General features: G+C 35.5%; 1 protein-coding gene across 9 annotated transcripts in view; it reads left to right on the plus strand.

The window, feature by feature from the left end:
• Positions 1–16,785, plus strand: part of PHC3 (polyhomeotic homolog 3) — a 77,865-nt gene that overhangs the window by 50,425 nt on the left and 10,655 nt on the right. For 5 of the 9 annotated variants that reach the window (XR_006818111.1, XM_046003863.1, XM_046003864.1 and 2 more), the window contains 4 exons: positions 1,918–2,077; positions 9,844–9,958; positions 12,716–12,848; positions 12,940–13,171. Coding sequence is in view for 7 of the 9 variants with exons in the window: in XM_046003863.1 (XP_045859819.1) it covers positions 1,918–2,077; positions 9,844–9,958; positions 12,716–12,848; positions 12,940–13,171 (640 nt within the window). In the remaining 2 variants the exon portion in view is untranslated. Of the gene's footprint in view, positions 1–1,917; positions 2,078–9,843; positions 9,959–12,715; positions 12,849–12,939; positions 13,172–13,344; positions 13,473–16,785 lie in introns of those variants that run through there. The other 4 variants (XR_006818112.1, XM_046003867.1, XM_046003868.1 and 1 more) reach the window with 4 other exon arrangements.

A 16,785-nucleotide genomic window follows, 5' to 3' on the forward strand; every position in this document is an offset into this window, starting at 1 on the left:
ATTGTAATTTATGTAATCCTTGCATTATTGTTAGACATTTTAGGTTTCCATATTTAGTAATTTCTTTAGCACGAATTCTTGGAAGTACAGATATAGAATCACATTACATATGTATTCATAAGGCTCATGGTATATATTGCCAAATTATTTTCTGGAAATATTACTTATTTGCAGGTTGCCTGGGTGGCTCAGTGGGTTAAACCTCTGCCTTTGGCTTAGGTCATGATCCCAGGGTTCTGGGATCGAGCCCCACATCGGGCTCTCTGCTCAGTGGAAAGCCTGCTTCCCCGTCTCTGCCTGCCTCTCTGCCTACTCGTGATCTCTGTCTGTCAAACAAATAAATAAAATCTTAAAAAAAAAAAAAGATTACTTATTTGCTTTATTTTTATTTTTAAGATTTTATTTTTAAGTAATCTCTACACCCAGTGTGGGACTCAAACTCACAACCCCAGGATCAAGAATTACATGCTCTTCTGACAGAGCCAACCAGGTGCTCCTGGAAAGATTATTTAAATACAGTCTCACACCAGAAGTGTAAACTCTTAGCAGCACTGAGTATTATAGTTTCTTCAGTGATACCCTTTGTAAATTTTACTTGAGGTATACTAAATTTACTAACTGAAATGAACAAAATTTAAGAGTTCATGGTGGATAATTCTCTGAAGTTAAATGTAGAAATTTACAATAAGCTATTCACCATCTATGTCAGATATTGGAGCCTTAACCAGCATTCTTTTTTTTTTTTTAAAGATTTTATTTATTTATTTGACAGAGAGAGATCACAAGTAGGCAGAGAGGCAGGCAGAGAGAGAGGAGGGGAAGCAGGCTCCCTGCTGAGCAGAGAGCCCGATGTGGGGCTGGATCCCAGGACCCTGAGATCATGACCTGAGCTGAAGGCAGAGGCTTCACTGAGCCACCCAGGCACCCTTAACCAGCATTCTTAAAGGAGGTTCTGTTTTAAATTAGCTAAAGGTTCACTTGCAAATCAGTAAATATTTTTGGTTTGGATTGTTTTTGCTGAAAACATTTCTAAAATAAGTAGTATTTATGACTTAACCATGTATATTGAATTATAAGTATTTTGTTACTGATTTTCATGTTAATGTTTGAGGATTTTTCCATTTGTTTTTGTGATTATAATGTATTAGGTTGCTGAACGAGGAGTCAGGAGACCTGAGTTCTAATCCTGATTCTGCTTTTGTAAAGAAACCACCTAAACACTAACATTAGTTCACTTATCTTTAAAGTACATATAGTAGTGATCTATCTTAAAGAGACAACCCTAGGAGTAAAAAGCTTTGTGCATGAAAAATAAATCTTAAAAGTTGTTGCACTAAGAAAATAAGGATACTGGCTAATCAAAATTTATTACAGATTTTATTTATTTATTTTAAAAAATACTTATATTTTTTATAAGTCACTTATACTGAACTTATATAGTTCAGTGAGAAAGAGAGCATGAGCTAGCACAGGGGTTGGGTGAAAGGGATCAAGGGAGAGGGAGAGTCATAGGCAGACTCCCTGCTGAGCGTGGAGCCCCAGAGCAGGGCTTGATCTGATCTCATGACCCTGAGATCATGACCTGGGCTGAAACGAAGTCAGATGCCTGACTGTGCCACCCAGGTGTTCCTATTACTGCATTTTAAAGACATTTTAAACTACTTGCCTAAACTAGGACACTAGGTGCCATTTGACAAGAGACTTTGAAGCATCCATAGTGCTGATGACTTGAACTACGAACTCTTGATGTCCAGATTGCCTAAAATTTTCTTAAGGAATAAAGCACTCAGTGAATCAGTTCAGCTGATCAGTTGAACAAGTAAATTAGCATAGAGACTGTCCATTCCAAGAGGTTTTTTAACCAAGTTATTTCTGAAAGTCCTCTTAAAAGATTATTTTATTTTTTTTCTTTTAAAGGTAAGTCGTTCATCTTTGCTAATAGAACAGCCAGTGAAAAAAAGGCCTCTTTTGGATAATCAGGTGATAAATTCTGTATGTGTTCAGCCAGAGCTACAGAATAATGCAAAGCATGCAGATAATTCATCTGACACAGAGATGGAAGACATGATTGCTGAAGGTTTGTGGATTTTACTCAAGATACTGTTTAAATTGACTTTACCATTTGAAACAGGATATGGATTTTTATTCTACACATATTTTCATACACTAGGAAGCTATTCACTTTATTATTACATAATGCATTATTTAAGTGAAGTAAATGAAAAGCTAATCAGACTTTTAATGGCCACATCATTCAAATAGAAAGACTGATGTTTAATTTGCATAATGTCAATTTGACTTTTGAAGGAGTGTGGGAGGGAAAGTTCTACAGTGTATGAAAGTAAGTTAGAATTTTAGCATCAAAGCAATCAGTTTCCTGTCTTTTTTTCCTAAGCAGAGTTAACTAAATGTTTTACTGAGTTTGCTTAAAAATTTAAAGCTCTTGGGTTGTTTGGTTTTAGACTTTTCTGTATCCTGATGTTTGATGTCAGGTAGGTGTTACAGTTGTATTAAGGATCTACTTGTCAATCAAGAGATGATTAAATTTATTGAAAGAGGAAAATATCACTAAATCTTAATGGCAGAGATTTCCTTTTTTTTTTTAAGATTTTATTTATTTGACACAGAGAGAGACAGACAGTGAAAGAGGGAATACAAGCAGTGAGGGTGGGAAAGGGAGAAGCAGGCTTCCTGCCGAGCAGGGAGCCTTTGGGATCACCACCTGAGGGGAAGGAAGGCAGACGCTTAACTACTGAGCCATGCAGGTGCCCCCAGAGATTCATTCTTTATAGATGTCAGTATAATAGTGAAATACCCCAGAAAAGTCAGTTGTATACAAAACGACTATAGGAAAACAAACACAAATAAATGCAGAAGGGATATATTTTATTTTTTATTGATTCTGAGCATGGCCCTGTAATTGTGATATAGTTTAGTCAAATAGCATTTAGTATAGCCAGAGGGCTCTACAGTAGTCATTTAATTAACATCTCTGTCTAAGTAATTATCCTTAATATCTTAGTATATTCCATGTAAAATTAATTAAGTTTCACATGTTTATTGAGCATATACTATATGTGCCTGTACTTCGGTGAATTAAGCAAAATAGTATGCTTGTAAACAAAATAGTCTTTGCCCACGGTTTTCCTGTTTCTTCAAAGCAAGGCACCTCTGTCATTGTCAGTAAGTTATAAACTGTTGAAATGTATTCATCACTGGTTTACCTTTTATTTGAACTACAAAGAGTATGATAGTAGTATAAAATTTGGTTTTTACTGCTAACTTATATTGAGAGCAGTGTGATTTTTGCACTTTAAAAGAATGTTAACAATGAAAAATTTCAAACATACATAAATTAGAGTTCTATAATGACTCCTCGCTCACCCAGACTCAACATTGTTACCCAATTTCAAATATTATTTTTGCCATTCTAGCTTCATCTATCCCTTTTGTTTTTCTCCCTCCATTCCCCCTTCTCTTTCTCTATTGCCTTTCTCTTTATCTTTTCTTCCTTCCTTTCTGTTTAAAAAAAAAAACAAAACATAGTCCTCATTTCATTTTACTGGTATATAATTCATTATGCATTTCTAAAAAATGCACATTTTCTTATGTAACTATAATGCTACATCACACAAAACAATATTAACAGTAATTCTTTAGGGTCATCTAGTACCTGGTTCATATTGAGATTTCCTTAATTATATAATTGTATAAATTGTTATAAATATCCTTTTATAGTTATTTTTCTAATCAGTATCTAGACAATGAATACATTTTGGCTTTTATTATGAACTTAATTTCATTTAATTCCTGAATACTTTGTTATGCATAGTATTTTATCTGAGAAAATGTTTCATTTGAGATGAAGAGTAGTAAAGGTGAATATGCAGAGTTTTTTTGTTTGCTTTGTTTTTTTCTTTTCTTTTTTTGGTTGTGGGGAGGGTCAAAGGGAGAAGGAGAGAATTTCATGCAGGCTCTATCCCTGGCATGGGGCCTAATTCGAGGCTTGATCTCACAATCCCAGGAGCATGACCTGAGCCAAAATCAAGAGTTGGATGCTTAGCTGACTGAGCTACCCAGGTGCCCTGCAGGGATATTTTTTTCCCTTGCCTATAACTACAAGAAGTGTATAAATCAAAGTGCTAAGCTAAAAAGCATATATAATGTGCCCTATTGTGTGACACATTGGAGAAAAATGGAAAACTGGTTAGGAAGCTTCACAGCATATGTCATGATACTCATGGTTTATAATATAATAGACATATAGCCTATGTTAGACTGTGGTTGAACCTGAGAGGAGCTTTTGATCTAGTAGGAACTAGTGAATTTAAGATAACTAAGGAGTAACATGTGGTAAGTTTTAAATGAATTGTATAGATGGTAAGAACTTGGGACCTAAAAACTGACTTTAAAACCAATTGATCAACCACGCTGTGGTTTTAAAACCACAATGAGGTATCAGCTCACACCAGTCAGAATGGCTAATATCAAAAAGACAAGAAATAGCAAGTGTTGGAGAGAATGTGGAGGAAAGGGCGCCCTCATGCACAGTTAATGGCAATGTAAATTGGTGCAGCCACTCTGGAGAATAGTATAGTGGTTTCTCAGAAAACTAAAAAAAGATGTACCATATGATTCAGTAATTCCACCTCTGGGTATTTACCCAAAGAAAACAAAAACACGTATTTACAAAGATATATGTACCCCTATGTTTGCTGCAGCATTATTTACAGTAGCCAAGATATGGAAGCAACCTAAGTGTCCATCATCAATAGATGAATTAATGAAGATGTGGTATATATACACAATGGAGTATTTCTTAGCCATAAAAAAGAATGAAATCTTGCATCTGTGACAACATGGACGGACCTATAGGTTATTACGCTAAATGAGATAAGCCATACTGAGCAAGACAAATACCCTATGATTTCACTCATGTGGAATCTAAAAAATAAGACAAACAAACAAATAACAATAGAAAGAAGCAGACTTATAAATATGGAGAACAAACTGGTGGTTGCCGAAGGAGAGGTGAGAAGATGGGTGAAATTGGTGAAGGAGATTAAAAGGTACAAACTTCCAGTTATAAATAAGCTACAGGGTTGAAAAGTGTACAGGATAGAGAATATAGTGACTAATATTGTAATATACTTGTAACAAGTATTTCATAATGAATATAATTGCTGAATGACTACCTTGTGCACCAAAGAGTAATTTTAAATATTACATGTCAAGTATATTTCAATTTAAAAAAAACAGGTTGATGGAATGTTCTGAATATGTCTGTTAAATTCATCTGGTCCAGTATGTCATTACTGTCGATTATATCCTTTATGTTTGTTATTAACTGTTTTATGTATTTGGGTGCTCCTTGTTGGGTGCATGAATAATTACAGTTGTTATATCTTCTTGTTGAATTGTCCTTTCATTATAGTGTCCTTTGTCTCTTCTTAGTCTTTGTTGTAAAGTCTCTTTTATCTGATTGCTGTCCCAGCTTTCTTTTGACATCCATTTGCATGATGTTTCTCCATCCCCTCACTTTCAATCTACAGGTGTCTTTCTGTCTGACATGAGTCTGTTGTAGGCAGCATATAAATGGGTTTTGTTTTTTATCCACTTTGTGATCGTATGTCTTTTGATTGGAGTGTTTAGTCCAGTTACATTCAAAGTAATTATTAATAGATATGTACCTGTTGCCATTTTGTTACTTGTTTTATGGTTGTTTCTGTAGAACACTTGAAAAGAATGCAAACTGGTACAACCACCATGGGAAACTGTATGGAGTTTCCTCAAAAAATTAAAAATAGAACTACTCTATAGTCCAGTAATAGCACTATTAGGTGTTTACCCCGAAAAAACCACCAATTCAGAAGGATACATGCACCCCTGTATTTATTGAATCATTATTTACAATAGCCAAACTATGAAAGCAGCCCAAGTGTCCATCAATGGATGAATGGATAAAGAAGATGTGGTATATACATATAATGGAATATTACTCAGCCATAAAAAAGAATGAAATCTTGCCATTACAACAACATGGATAGAGTTAGGGAATATAATGCTGTGTAAAATGAGTCAGAGACAGATACCATATGACCTCACTCATGTGGAATTTAAGGAACAAACAAGCAAAGGGAAAAAAGAAAGACTAAGAAACAAACTCTTAACTATAGAGAACAAACTGGCTACCAGAAGGGAGGTAGGTGAAATAGAGATGGGGATTAAAGAATATGCTTATGGTGGTGGAAAACAACGACAACAAACCTGGCTTTATTGCCAGTTTGCTAAGTTTCCTTTAGAGATGGGATTTGACCTGGGTCTTGGATGATAAATCATAGATAATAAACAGGAAGAACATTTCAGGTTGGAACCATGAATAAATGTACAAAGGATGTTCACATAACTCTAGGAGGGGACAGCAAGGAGTAGACTGTGGGCTTAGAGAAATAGAAGTTAGACGATAAAATCAGATTCTAGAGTATTTTGGATATTTGACTGAGTTGTTAGGAATTATCTTGTCAAGAGGATGGTTACTGAAGATTTTTAGACAGATTAAATGAAAAGAATGTTTTTGGAAACTGCTGGTAATCTGTAGGATGAATATAGGTTTGGTATGTAATTGATACTTGTAGTTATAGTGGGAAGAGGAAGGAAAGGGCATATGGAAGACAAGGCAAAGGGTAGTTTCACAGGGTAAGTTACCAGAGTAAAGAAAAGGAAGATTTAAAGATGATTAATCTATGCGTTGAGTAGTAAATAAGCCAAAGAGATCTAATGCATAGTGTAATGAATATAGACAACAGTATTGCTTAGAGACTAAAACTTAAGTATTCCAGTCACTAAAAAGAAAGGATAATTATGTAAAGCGATAGAGGGTGATGGAGGTGCTAAATATTGCTACAACAATAAGCATAATATGTACCAAATTAACACATTGTACAATTAAATTTGCACAATGTTATAAGGTAAATATAGTCAAAAAAGATTAATCTGTTTCACAGTGGAGCTTTATTTACATAGAGTATGCCAAAATTTCCCAAAGTAATTTATAAGGTGTTTCTATTAATGTATGTTTTAATGTTTAGTTTATGGGAAGTCGTATAGAGTGAAATGGCAAAGTCATTTGTTTACTGTTATTAGTAGTAAATACAGTTTAATTCAGTACTTTAAAACTTAGTGTAAGAATTATTCTCTTTTTAGAGAATAGTTTCTATTTCTATTTGGACTGGTTCTATAACTAGTATCTCCAACCAGTAGACTGTGATTACCAAAAGATCTTTTGTCTCCCATGGTAAATCATATTGATCATGATTTCTATCTTATTGCCTCCCTCTTTTGCTTCATACCATTAAGTGACCTCACTTAAAAAAGAGTGACCTCTTTTTTTTTCTTAAACATTTTCTTTTTTTTTTTTTAGATTTTATTTATTTATTTGACAGACAGAGATCACAGGTAGGCAGAGAGGCAGGCATAGAGAGAGGAGGAAGCAGGCTCTCAGCAGAGCAGAGAGCCTGATGCGGGGCTCGATCCCAGGACCCTGGGATCATGACCTGAGCCGAAGGCAGAGGCTTTAACCCACTGAGCCACCCAGGCACCCCATTAAGTGACCTCAAGTCTTAAGAAAATTAAAAAGTAACTACTCCTCCCACACAAAAAAATGGGACATCTCTTAGTTAGGATATATGTTTGGCCACTCCATTAGAAACCCAGAATAATAATTGATTAAATAAGGTAGAAGTTTAATTTTTGCCCAAAGGCATGCAGATGTTGAACACCTAAGATGTCAGCATGTTACAGTTCTCTCGTCCCTAGAATGTTGCTTTTGTTTCCAAGATAGCTAATTTTCATTTTCACATTCTAATCAGTGAGATGGGAGAAAAGGACACCACCTGGAATTTGCAGGCATTTTCGTTCACATGTCATGGATGGCTACACCTAGGGCAGTAACTGTAGTTTTTATTTTAAGAGCTGAAATTTAGGATTTTGTTACTGTGGGAGAAAAGCAAAGAATGGATGTTGGAGAATTACCAGCTGTCTATGCCATAGACTTCCATCTTTATTACCTAAAGCAACAGTTTTTTGTCTCTGTAATTTTTTTTTAAAGATATTATTTATTTATTTGACAGAGAGAGATCACAAGTAGGCAGAGAGAGAGAGAAGCAGGCTCCCTGCTGAGCAGAGAGCCCGATGTGGGGCTTGATCCCAGGACCCTGGGATCATAACCTGAGCTGAAGGCAGAGGCTTTAACCCACTGAGCCACCCAGGCGCCCCTGTCTCTGTAATTTTTTATTCACAAATGTCAAAAAGTAGTCTTGGTAATACCAAATTTGTTAAAATTCTGACAAACATGAGAACAGGGATTTTTGAATGTTAACGTTCCTCTTTTCTTTATGAGAAATAAAACTGATGTTCATTTTTTGTTACGTTGTCTGTCCTTAGACCATACCTGTTTGGATCTCCCTTCTCTCACCAGCAAAAACACATTCTTCTCCTTTGTAAGGAATTCTAACCTTTCAATATCAAGTATTACATATTGCTACCTTAGTGAATGAATACAGGCTTTTTAAAGCTTTCAGTATGGTCTGGAAATGGAACAACTTGACTAGATTCTTTGGGGCCAGACTGGTGGCATTGGTGGTGGAGTGAGAGGTCCTGTCTCCTGTCAGATCAAGTTACAAGCATGACAAAGTGAAAACAAAGCTGGAAATTATGACATCAGTTCCTGGGAATGTGTTGTTGAGCCGCAATTGGGTAAAAGCCATTTCTAGGTCATTGGAAGGAGCAATTCTAATTTTACTTGTTTTGAGACTCTTTCTTATTGCTACTCACCAGATAACTTGCTTATGAAGGTAGTCTTGAAAAATTTTTTTTATAGTGAACTCTTGCTAGTTCATGATTTGATCAGTCATGTTGGTATATTTGGATGTCCCTTGGAACTTCAGATTATTTCACAGTATGTTTTTTAGTAGTTCTTGCTGTCTTATCTCGACTTAGCACTTTGCTGTTTGCTTCTTTAGTAACACTAGGATAATATGCTTAAATTTTCTGAGTACTTGTCATCCATGTCTACATTTCAGAGTCCCTTTCTTCATTTTTTTTTTTTTTTAAGATTTTATTTATTTGACAGAGACACAGCAAGAGAGGGAACACAAGCAGGGGGAGTCGGAGAGAGAGAAGCAGGCTTCCTGCTGAGCAGGGAGCCTGAGCAGGGCTCAATCCCAGGATCCTGGGATCATGACCTGAGCCAAAGGCAGACACTTAAATACTGAGCCACCCAGGTGCTCTTGTATCTGTATTTTCTACTGTACACTGCAGACCTTTGAAAATGTTCTCTTACATGCTCCTCTAAAATCCAGCATACCAAAAGTTTAGCTTCTTTTTGAAGTTATCCTCATTTGCTCCAACTACAATTAAGTATTCTCTGCTATGTATCTTCATAGCACCATGCACCAAAATTCATATCCTGCACAGTACTTTTTGAGAGCCTTCTTCCTGAAGGTTTTGCCTTATTCATCTTCATTTCTTTTACACTGCTCAATAAAGTTATTTGCCCATTTTAAGTATGTTGGATTTCAGCAAGATGAACCTTTAAAAATGCATTGCTTATTTATACAGCGATAACTCCATAAAATGTTTATGGAGGAGTAAGAGGGAATTGATGGCTGCAGTTGTTTTGGGGGTATTTTCCTTGCCCCAATGGCTATCCATTGCAAAGTTAAAAGATCATTCCTTTAAGTTTCCTGGAGGGACTGAACTAGCTGTATCCAACTGAAGTAGATGCTAAAAGAAAATCTGCCACAATTAAATTTTTGAAAGTTTTTTCCTTTGTTTCTTTTTTAGAGACATTAGAAGAAATGGACAGTGAGTTGCTCAAGTGTGAATTCTGTGGGAAGATGGGATATGCTAATGAATTTCTCCGGTCAAAACGATTCTGCACTATGTCCTGTGCCAAAAGGTATTTCTATTTCCTTGACTTTCCTAAAGCGAAAACAAACAACCATTGTAAGAAACCCAGAAAACTTGTAGAGTTTACGAGCAGCCAAAACTAGATACTATAATATAGAGGAAGAATATCAAATAGGCATTATCTGGAGCTACTTTGATAATCATTTTAGTTATTAAATTTTGCTCTGTAAGAGTTACATATTCATAACACTTACAGTGAGTTTTATAGCATATTCTAACATAGAAGTAGCAATCTCCTGGCAAGAATATGCTTAGGAGAATGTCTCCTGTGAACTAGTCCTTAAGGTATCAAAACAGTATTTGTTTTATCACCTCATTGTTTGATCAGTATGAAAATACCAGGATTTAAACTGGTTTTGATTTGTTTTAAACTGTTTTCATTATATTCATATTATGAATATACTATATTCCTTATATTCATATCTCTTCATATGTTACTCCTGTTTATCCTAGGTTTTTAAGTGGGACAGCTGCGGCACAAGTTCCCCACATTGTTAAATCATCAGAGAGCAAAATAGGTCTTTTCTAAATCTATTTTCAATAGTAATTTTAGAGGCAAACCATATTCATAACTAAAGAAGTGTTCAGTATCTTCCTTGTTCTCATCACAGGTTTAGTTTACATTAAAAAAAACTCTGATTTTAATAATCAGTCCTAATATAGGTATTGACCATGGAGGTGAAGTGTATGTACAGATTATTTTGAAGTTTGTTCTCTGTTCCAGAAAGCGATTATTCTCTCAAAGAATAGAAGATCTTAATTGTATGTAGGAATTTTCTTGCATGAACATATTATATTGTATGGTGCCACTACAAGATACTTAGTAAAACTTAAGTTAAAAAATAATAAGAGTATTTTCCTCCAAAAATGGCTTCATTTGGTTTCTTAGTTAGTTGTCAGTCTTTTATTTACATATTATCTCATGTTATTGACAGCCCTAACCGAGTTACATAACTCCCGTTTTAACTTGGGAGTTTTCCAGTTTGCATACACCACAAAAAAGATGAGTGGCTCTCTGATTCTAAATGATTAAAACTCTGAGGGAAAAAGATGGCCTTTCAGAATATTTTAAATGTTTTGACTGTTAAATATTTTAGAACATTTAACACTACCATCACTCCTCCCAGAGGTGATTGATTGCTGAGTTGTCAAGTTACTATACCTTTACGTGAACCTCTTTAGGGGTGAGGGATCCTAATATAAGGGAAATGCAGATGAGAAAGGAAGGAGGAAAGGGTAAATTAGGTCAAAGAACCGCTATCTACATGTCTGCCTTGGATATCTAAATATTTAGGGACTGAATAGCAAGTGTAGGGTTAGTCTCTATTCTCTAGTCAGTGGGGAAGGATGTTTTGTAGATTGCCGTGACTGGAAATCAGAAACCTATAGAGCTCTGTGCACAGACCAGCGTATTGAACGCAGCAGAAGCTTATTGAGTTGTTTTAGGGTAAAATGAAGTGGCCGTTAGGGCACTTAAAAAAAAAAAAAGTTTTTAGGGAAAAAAAAAACCAGCTTATTCATTTTCATAGTACTCCTTACTTCCACCTCCTGATATTGTCATAAAACATAGATGAGGAATATTTATTTTGATATCTGTATATTGGTCCTAGAATAGTTATCAATAGCAGTGGCAGTTCTATATGTGTAAAAGAGGAACTATATGTATTTTTCTTTGCCTTTCTTTAGCTTTTCAGAAATTCATTTCTTAGATTATTTCTTTTCGCTCTTCTTTCTAGGGAAGGGGTTGGCAAACTGTACCCAGGCCAAATCCTTCATGTAGCCTATTTTTGGATGGTGCCTGAGCTAAGGATGGTTCTTAAATTTTGAGATGGTTGGAAAAAAATGAAAAGAAGAATAATATTTCATAACAACATGAAAATTATGTGAAATTCAAATTTTGGTCTAAGTAAAATTTTATTACAACACAGCCATGCTCATTCATTATTGTTCATGGCTGCTTTCATGTTAACGGTTGCAAAGTGGAGTAGTTTTGACAGACACTTGTATTGTCCACAAAGCTTAAAATACTTAGTGTTTGGCCCTTTGTAGAAAAAGTCTGCCTGCCCTGTTCTAGGCCTGGAAACCCAGTAAACAGCATAAGACTCATGCCTTATAAAGATCTATATTAAAAACTACTAGTCTGTTTTGATAAAATGAAAATACTCTTTCAGCTAATTTTAAAGAATTAGGTGTATTTGAATTTCGTGAATAGTGAGAACTATGAATTCCTTGTATAACTCCGAAATCTTAATGTTACAATATTGTCACTCTTTGATTTCAGTAATATTTGAAAAATCTTTTACTAGCCATTTGAGATTTCCCCTTCTTTACTCTGTTAACTTCTTTATATTAATCTCTCTTCAGAAATGATTTTGAGAAAACCCAAGTGTGAACATCTACATAATTATTTTCTCCTGAACATTGAATTATTTTGCAAAAAATCGGTTATCCTCTGTATTTTTCACGAGGTTTCCCAGCATCATACTGTTAATAGAAGAAAATATCAGCACCTTGTTATAGGTGTCAGTAATGTATTGAGAGCGATATTATTGAAATTTATAGCCATTTTTTGACTGTCAGCATAAGTAAATCTGTTGAACACTATGGTTTACTTTCTGAGGTATTACAGTCCTTAATGAAGTATTTGGCACTTACTGATTCACAAGTGCATTTTAAAGTCATAATTAAATACTAAATGGGGTGTTCCATCTATCACTTAATATTTTTTCTTACTTGAATTTCTTAGGTACAATGTTAGCTGTTCTAAAAAATTTGCACTTAGTCGTTGGAATCGTAAGCCTGATAATCAAAGTCTTGGGCATCGTGGCCGTCGTCCAAGTGGCCCTGATGGGGCAGCAAGAGAACATATCCTTAGGCAGGTCTGTAGAAACCTTGCTTCAATGTACTATACCCTTTTCCGAAATGCAAGGAAAGTGCAATGCTGTATTTTACTTGTACTACATTTTCCAGCTTCCAATTACTTATCCATCTGCAGAAGAAGACTTGGCTTCTCATGAAGATTCTGTTCCATCTGCTATGACAACACGCCTGCGCAGGCAGAGTGAGCGGGAAAGAGAACGTGAGCTTCGGGATGTGAGAATTAGGAAAATGCCTGAGAACAGTGACTTGCTACCAGTTGCACAAACAGAGCCATCTATCTGGACAGTTGATGATGTCTGGGCATTCATCCACTCTTTGCCTGGTATGTAATTCACCACTTGGGCCTTATATTTCTTGTGCATTGCCACACAGGAATGATGTTAGATCCATCTGCACCTATTGTACAAGAGGGCTACAGAAGTACTATGTATATATATTAATTGAATGGCATTTGCTATTGAAATATGATCTGTTTCCTCTTGCTTATTCCCTCAGCACAACTGGGTATTTTCTCATACCCCCCAAGTCGATAAAAACTGACTAGTCCTGCTTCTGCTGTGACACCTCAGCCGGTGAAGATCTTAAAGGTGCTCTCTTCTCTTCAGTCTGATTTCTCTCGAGAGGTCAGTAGAGAGATTGAGTCAGACACTTCTTCCCTTCTGCTCTTCTATTTTTCTATTCTATTTCTTCTTTATTTCCTAATTTAACCTTTTTAAAATAAAATAAGAGAGACTATATATATATATTTTTAATTTTTGAAAGCTAATCAAGACCTTTTAGAATATAACATTTTGGTTTCTTTTTTAAAAAATCAAGCTGGTTCTTTTAAAGGGAGCTGCATTCCTTGATTCTTTTCAATAAGTAGACATCAAGAACCCTTCTAAAATTTGATTTTTTAAGTAGACAACTAAGATTCAGTTATGATAGTCCATTCCAATATTGAGGTTAACTTTCTTATTTATGTTTTTCTGCTCTCTCATTTTGGTAGTCTTTCCATCAGCTTAATTCTTTATGTTCTTTATCTTTTTTTCTTTAACGCAGCAGTCTTTTATATCTCCTTTCTCCAAGGGGCTGGTTGCTAAAGATAACTGCACTATTGCTCATGATGAGACCCACACTGATTATGTGTGTTAAGACTATATTTTTTTAAATCAGCAAATCTTACTCATTTTGACCTTATGAATGTGGAAAACAAGATGTTTGCTCCATTTTGATTTTATTGTGAATCACACTATTCTCTTGATAGAATATATCCCCTTTGAACTCTATAGACTTACTAAAATTAATCCAGCTATTTTTGCTGATTAATCTTTCAGTGAAGATAACTACTCTCTCAGAAGCAAACTTACAGTTAATGTGCTGAGTAAAGAAAGAATATTCAGAACTATTAACTGCTTTAAAAAAAAAACCTATCTGCCATTTTACCTTATATAAACAGAATTCTATGACAAATTATTTTTTCAGTAGCTTGTTTCAGAAATGTTCAATAAGTTTTTTTTTTTAAACAAGATATGGTCACTTTTAAGGAAAGATTGCAGTTGTTTAAAGAGAGGATACATTTTTCATGGAAGATTTTTAAATACGCACCTTTGGAAACTTAGGTGTGAAGTAAGTGCTAACCATATAGATTTTGAACCTGCTTTAAAACCGATATATTAGAAGATGATGAGTCTTAACTGGTTGTGGTTTTAATATTTAATGACATAAATTTTAGTTTTTAGACCAGTCTAGATACCTTGAGAATTAACACTGGAATCTCTAATGATTCCTTGGCATTGGACTTTGATTCTGTCATCTTCAGAAGTAGTCTCACTCTTCCACCTGGGTGGTGTGAGCTGTTAGCTCGATTTCTCCTTTGGGGGTACTATTTCCTTTCCTTTGGGGAGGAGCATTGGTTCATATCCTGAGGAAAGTGATTGGTCAAATAATTACCAAATAATAGGTATCTGATTCCTCTATCATTTCATATGCATTTTTTTAGGGCTAATTTTCTGACTTTCCCCAATATCCATTTGCTAGGAGGTTACTCTTGGCTGCTGTATTAGAACAAAGGCTGAACTCCTTTGTCTCATTCTTGCTTCATTTCAGTTTAAAAAAACCATTGCTTATATTTGAGATGCTTATCTTAGTTCATCAAGATACAATTTTGTTGCCAGTTGTTTAGAGAACATTACTTATCATTAAAGGGAAACTGCTTTATAAAATTTAGAATTGCTTGGTGCTATGTAAGAGTCTCTTTTCCTTTAACTGATTAAATGGGAGTACTTCCAAACTCCTTTGACGGGCTAAATAATAGGCTTATTTGTGTGATCAGTTATAGCTTCCTTCTGAGTGTTTCTCTCTGAATAATCCCTAAGGCCTAAAGTAAATCTTGTATCAGAAAATGCTTTTGTCTTCATTTCTCTATGCTCCTCTGGCCTTTATAAACGTCTTTTGAGCCTCTTTCAGGCTCATTCTGGGCTGTGTTGTTTTTCTTTCCCCAAGTAGTCTGCTTCCAACCTTTTCTCATAGAATGAACAAGCTTACATATTTTGTAATCTCATGTATTTTCTTTGTTTCCATCTGAGACGGGCATCCCTCTTTCATCAGGGCACCTATATTTACTTATAGAGTTTTTTCTTTGTATAATGTCATCTTGTGAACCATCCTGCCGGGACCATATTAGAGCTGTATGCTGTGTATCTCATCTCAGAGTTGCTACCACAGTGAAAAATTACATTCTTCTGGGGGTGCCTGGGTAGCTCAGTCAGTTGAGTGTCTGACTCTTGGTTTTGGCTCAAGTTGTGATCTCAGGGTCTTGAAATTGGAGCCTGCTTAAGATTCTGTCTCCTCCCCTCTGTCCACCCTCCCCCCCGCAATGTGCACATGCTCTCTCTCTAAATTAAAAAAATATATATATTTTCTTCTAACTTTTGTGCATTAAAAGGTTCTCTATGGGAATGATTATTCTCAATTAACTGCAGTTATCTTCTTAACTTGTTACAGTGCAAAGGTCAGTTTATTCTGTACTTATTAATTTGTGAATCTGTAGTAGATTTGGTTTCTCTGTAGGAATATAAAATAGGAATTCACCTAAAAACATATGACTGTTGGTTTTCATAATGCTACATTAGGACTTGTTTCTTATGTAATATTAAGTGGCAAGTGATATATTTTCACCAGCCTGAGATCATTTCTGTGCAGAGTGTTTGGTTTTGGGTTTAGCTGGAAAAATGCCTGGACACTGCAAAATTCATTTGGGACTCATCCAGTTGCTGAGGTCCATGCCCATCCGGATAGCTGCTTCTGGTGACATAAAACCAGCAATGCTGACTGGTTGCTGCAGTTGGGATATGTTTTGTACAAGTCCCTGGGGCACCGTCATTTTAGAGAAGTAGATTCTAATGTCAGAAACTCATTGAATTTCTAGCTTAGTATACCTTGAGCATCTAAATATTTTTTGAAAATTTGTTTTTCTTTAATGAGTTTCAGAAAAATAATTGCTTTTGCCTAGCCCCCCCCCCCCCCCGCTTTTTAAAAGATTTTATTTATTTATTTGACAGAGATCACAAGCAGGCAGAGAGGCAGGCAGAGAGAAAGGGGGAAGCAGGCTCCCTGCGGAGCAGACAGCCTGATGTAGGGCTTGATCCCAGGACCCTGGGATCATGACCCAAGTTGAAGGCAGAGGGTTTAACCCACTGAGCCACCCAGGTGCCCCCCCTTTTCTTTTTAAAGTAATTTTATTTTTTCATTTCTATACTAATGTATAACTAATCTTTGTTGTGGTTGGCTTATGGAAGTTGTGATCTAAAATTCTTAAGATAATGCATTCCTCCATGATCATGCTGTTTCCTGAAACATTTTTTGTTCTTTATCATTCTACTAATACATTTACTTATCACAAGAAGACATTTGACAACCAAAAGACATCTCCCAGTACAGAGGAACAACAGATGC

Source organism: Meles meles, chromosome 4, assembly GCF_922984935.1.
Source record: "Meles meles chromosome 4, mMelMel3.1 paternal haplotype, whole genome shotgun sequence".
In the NCBI taxonomy this organism is placed as follows: Eukaryota; Metazoa; Chordata; class Mammalia; order Carnivora; family Mustelidae; genus Meles; species Meles meles.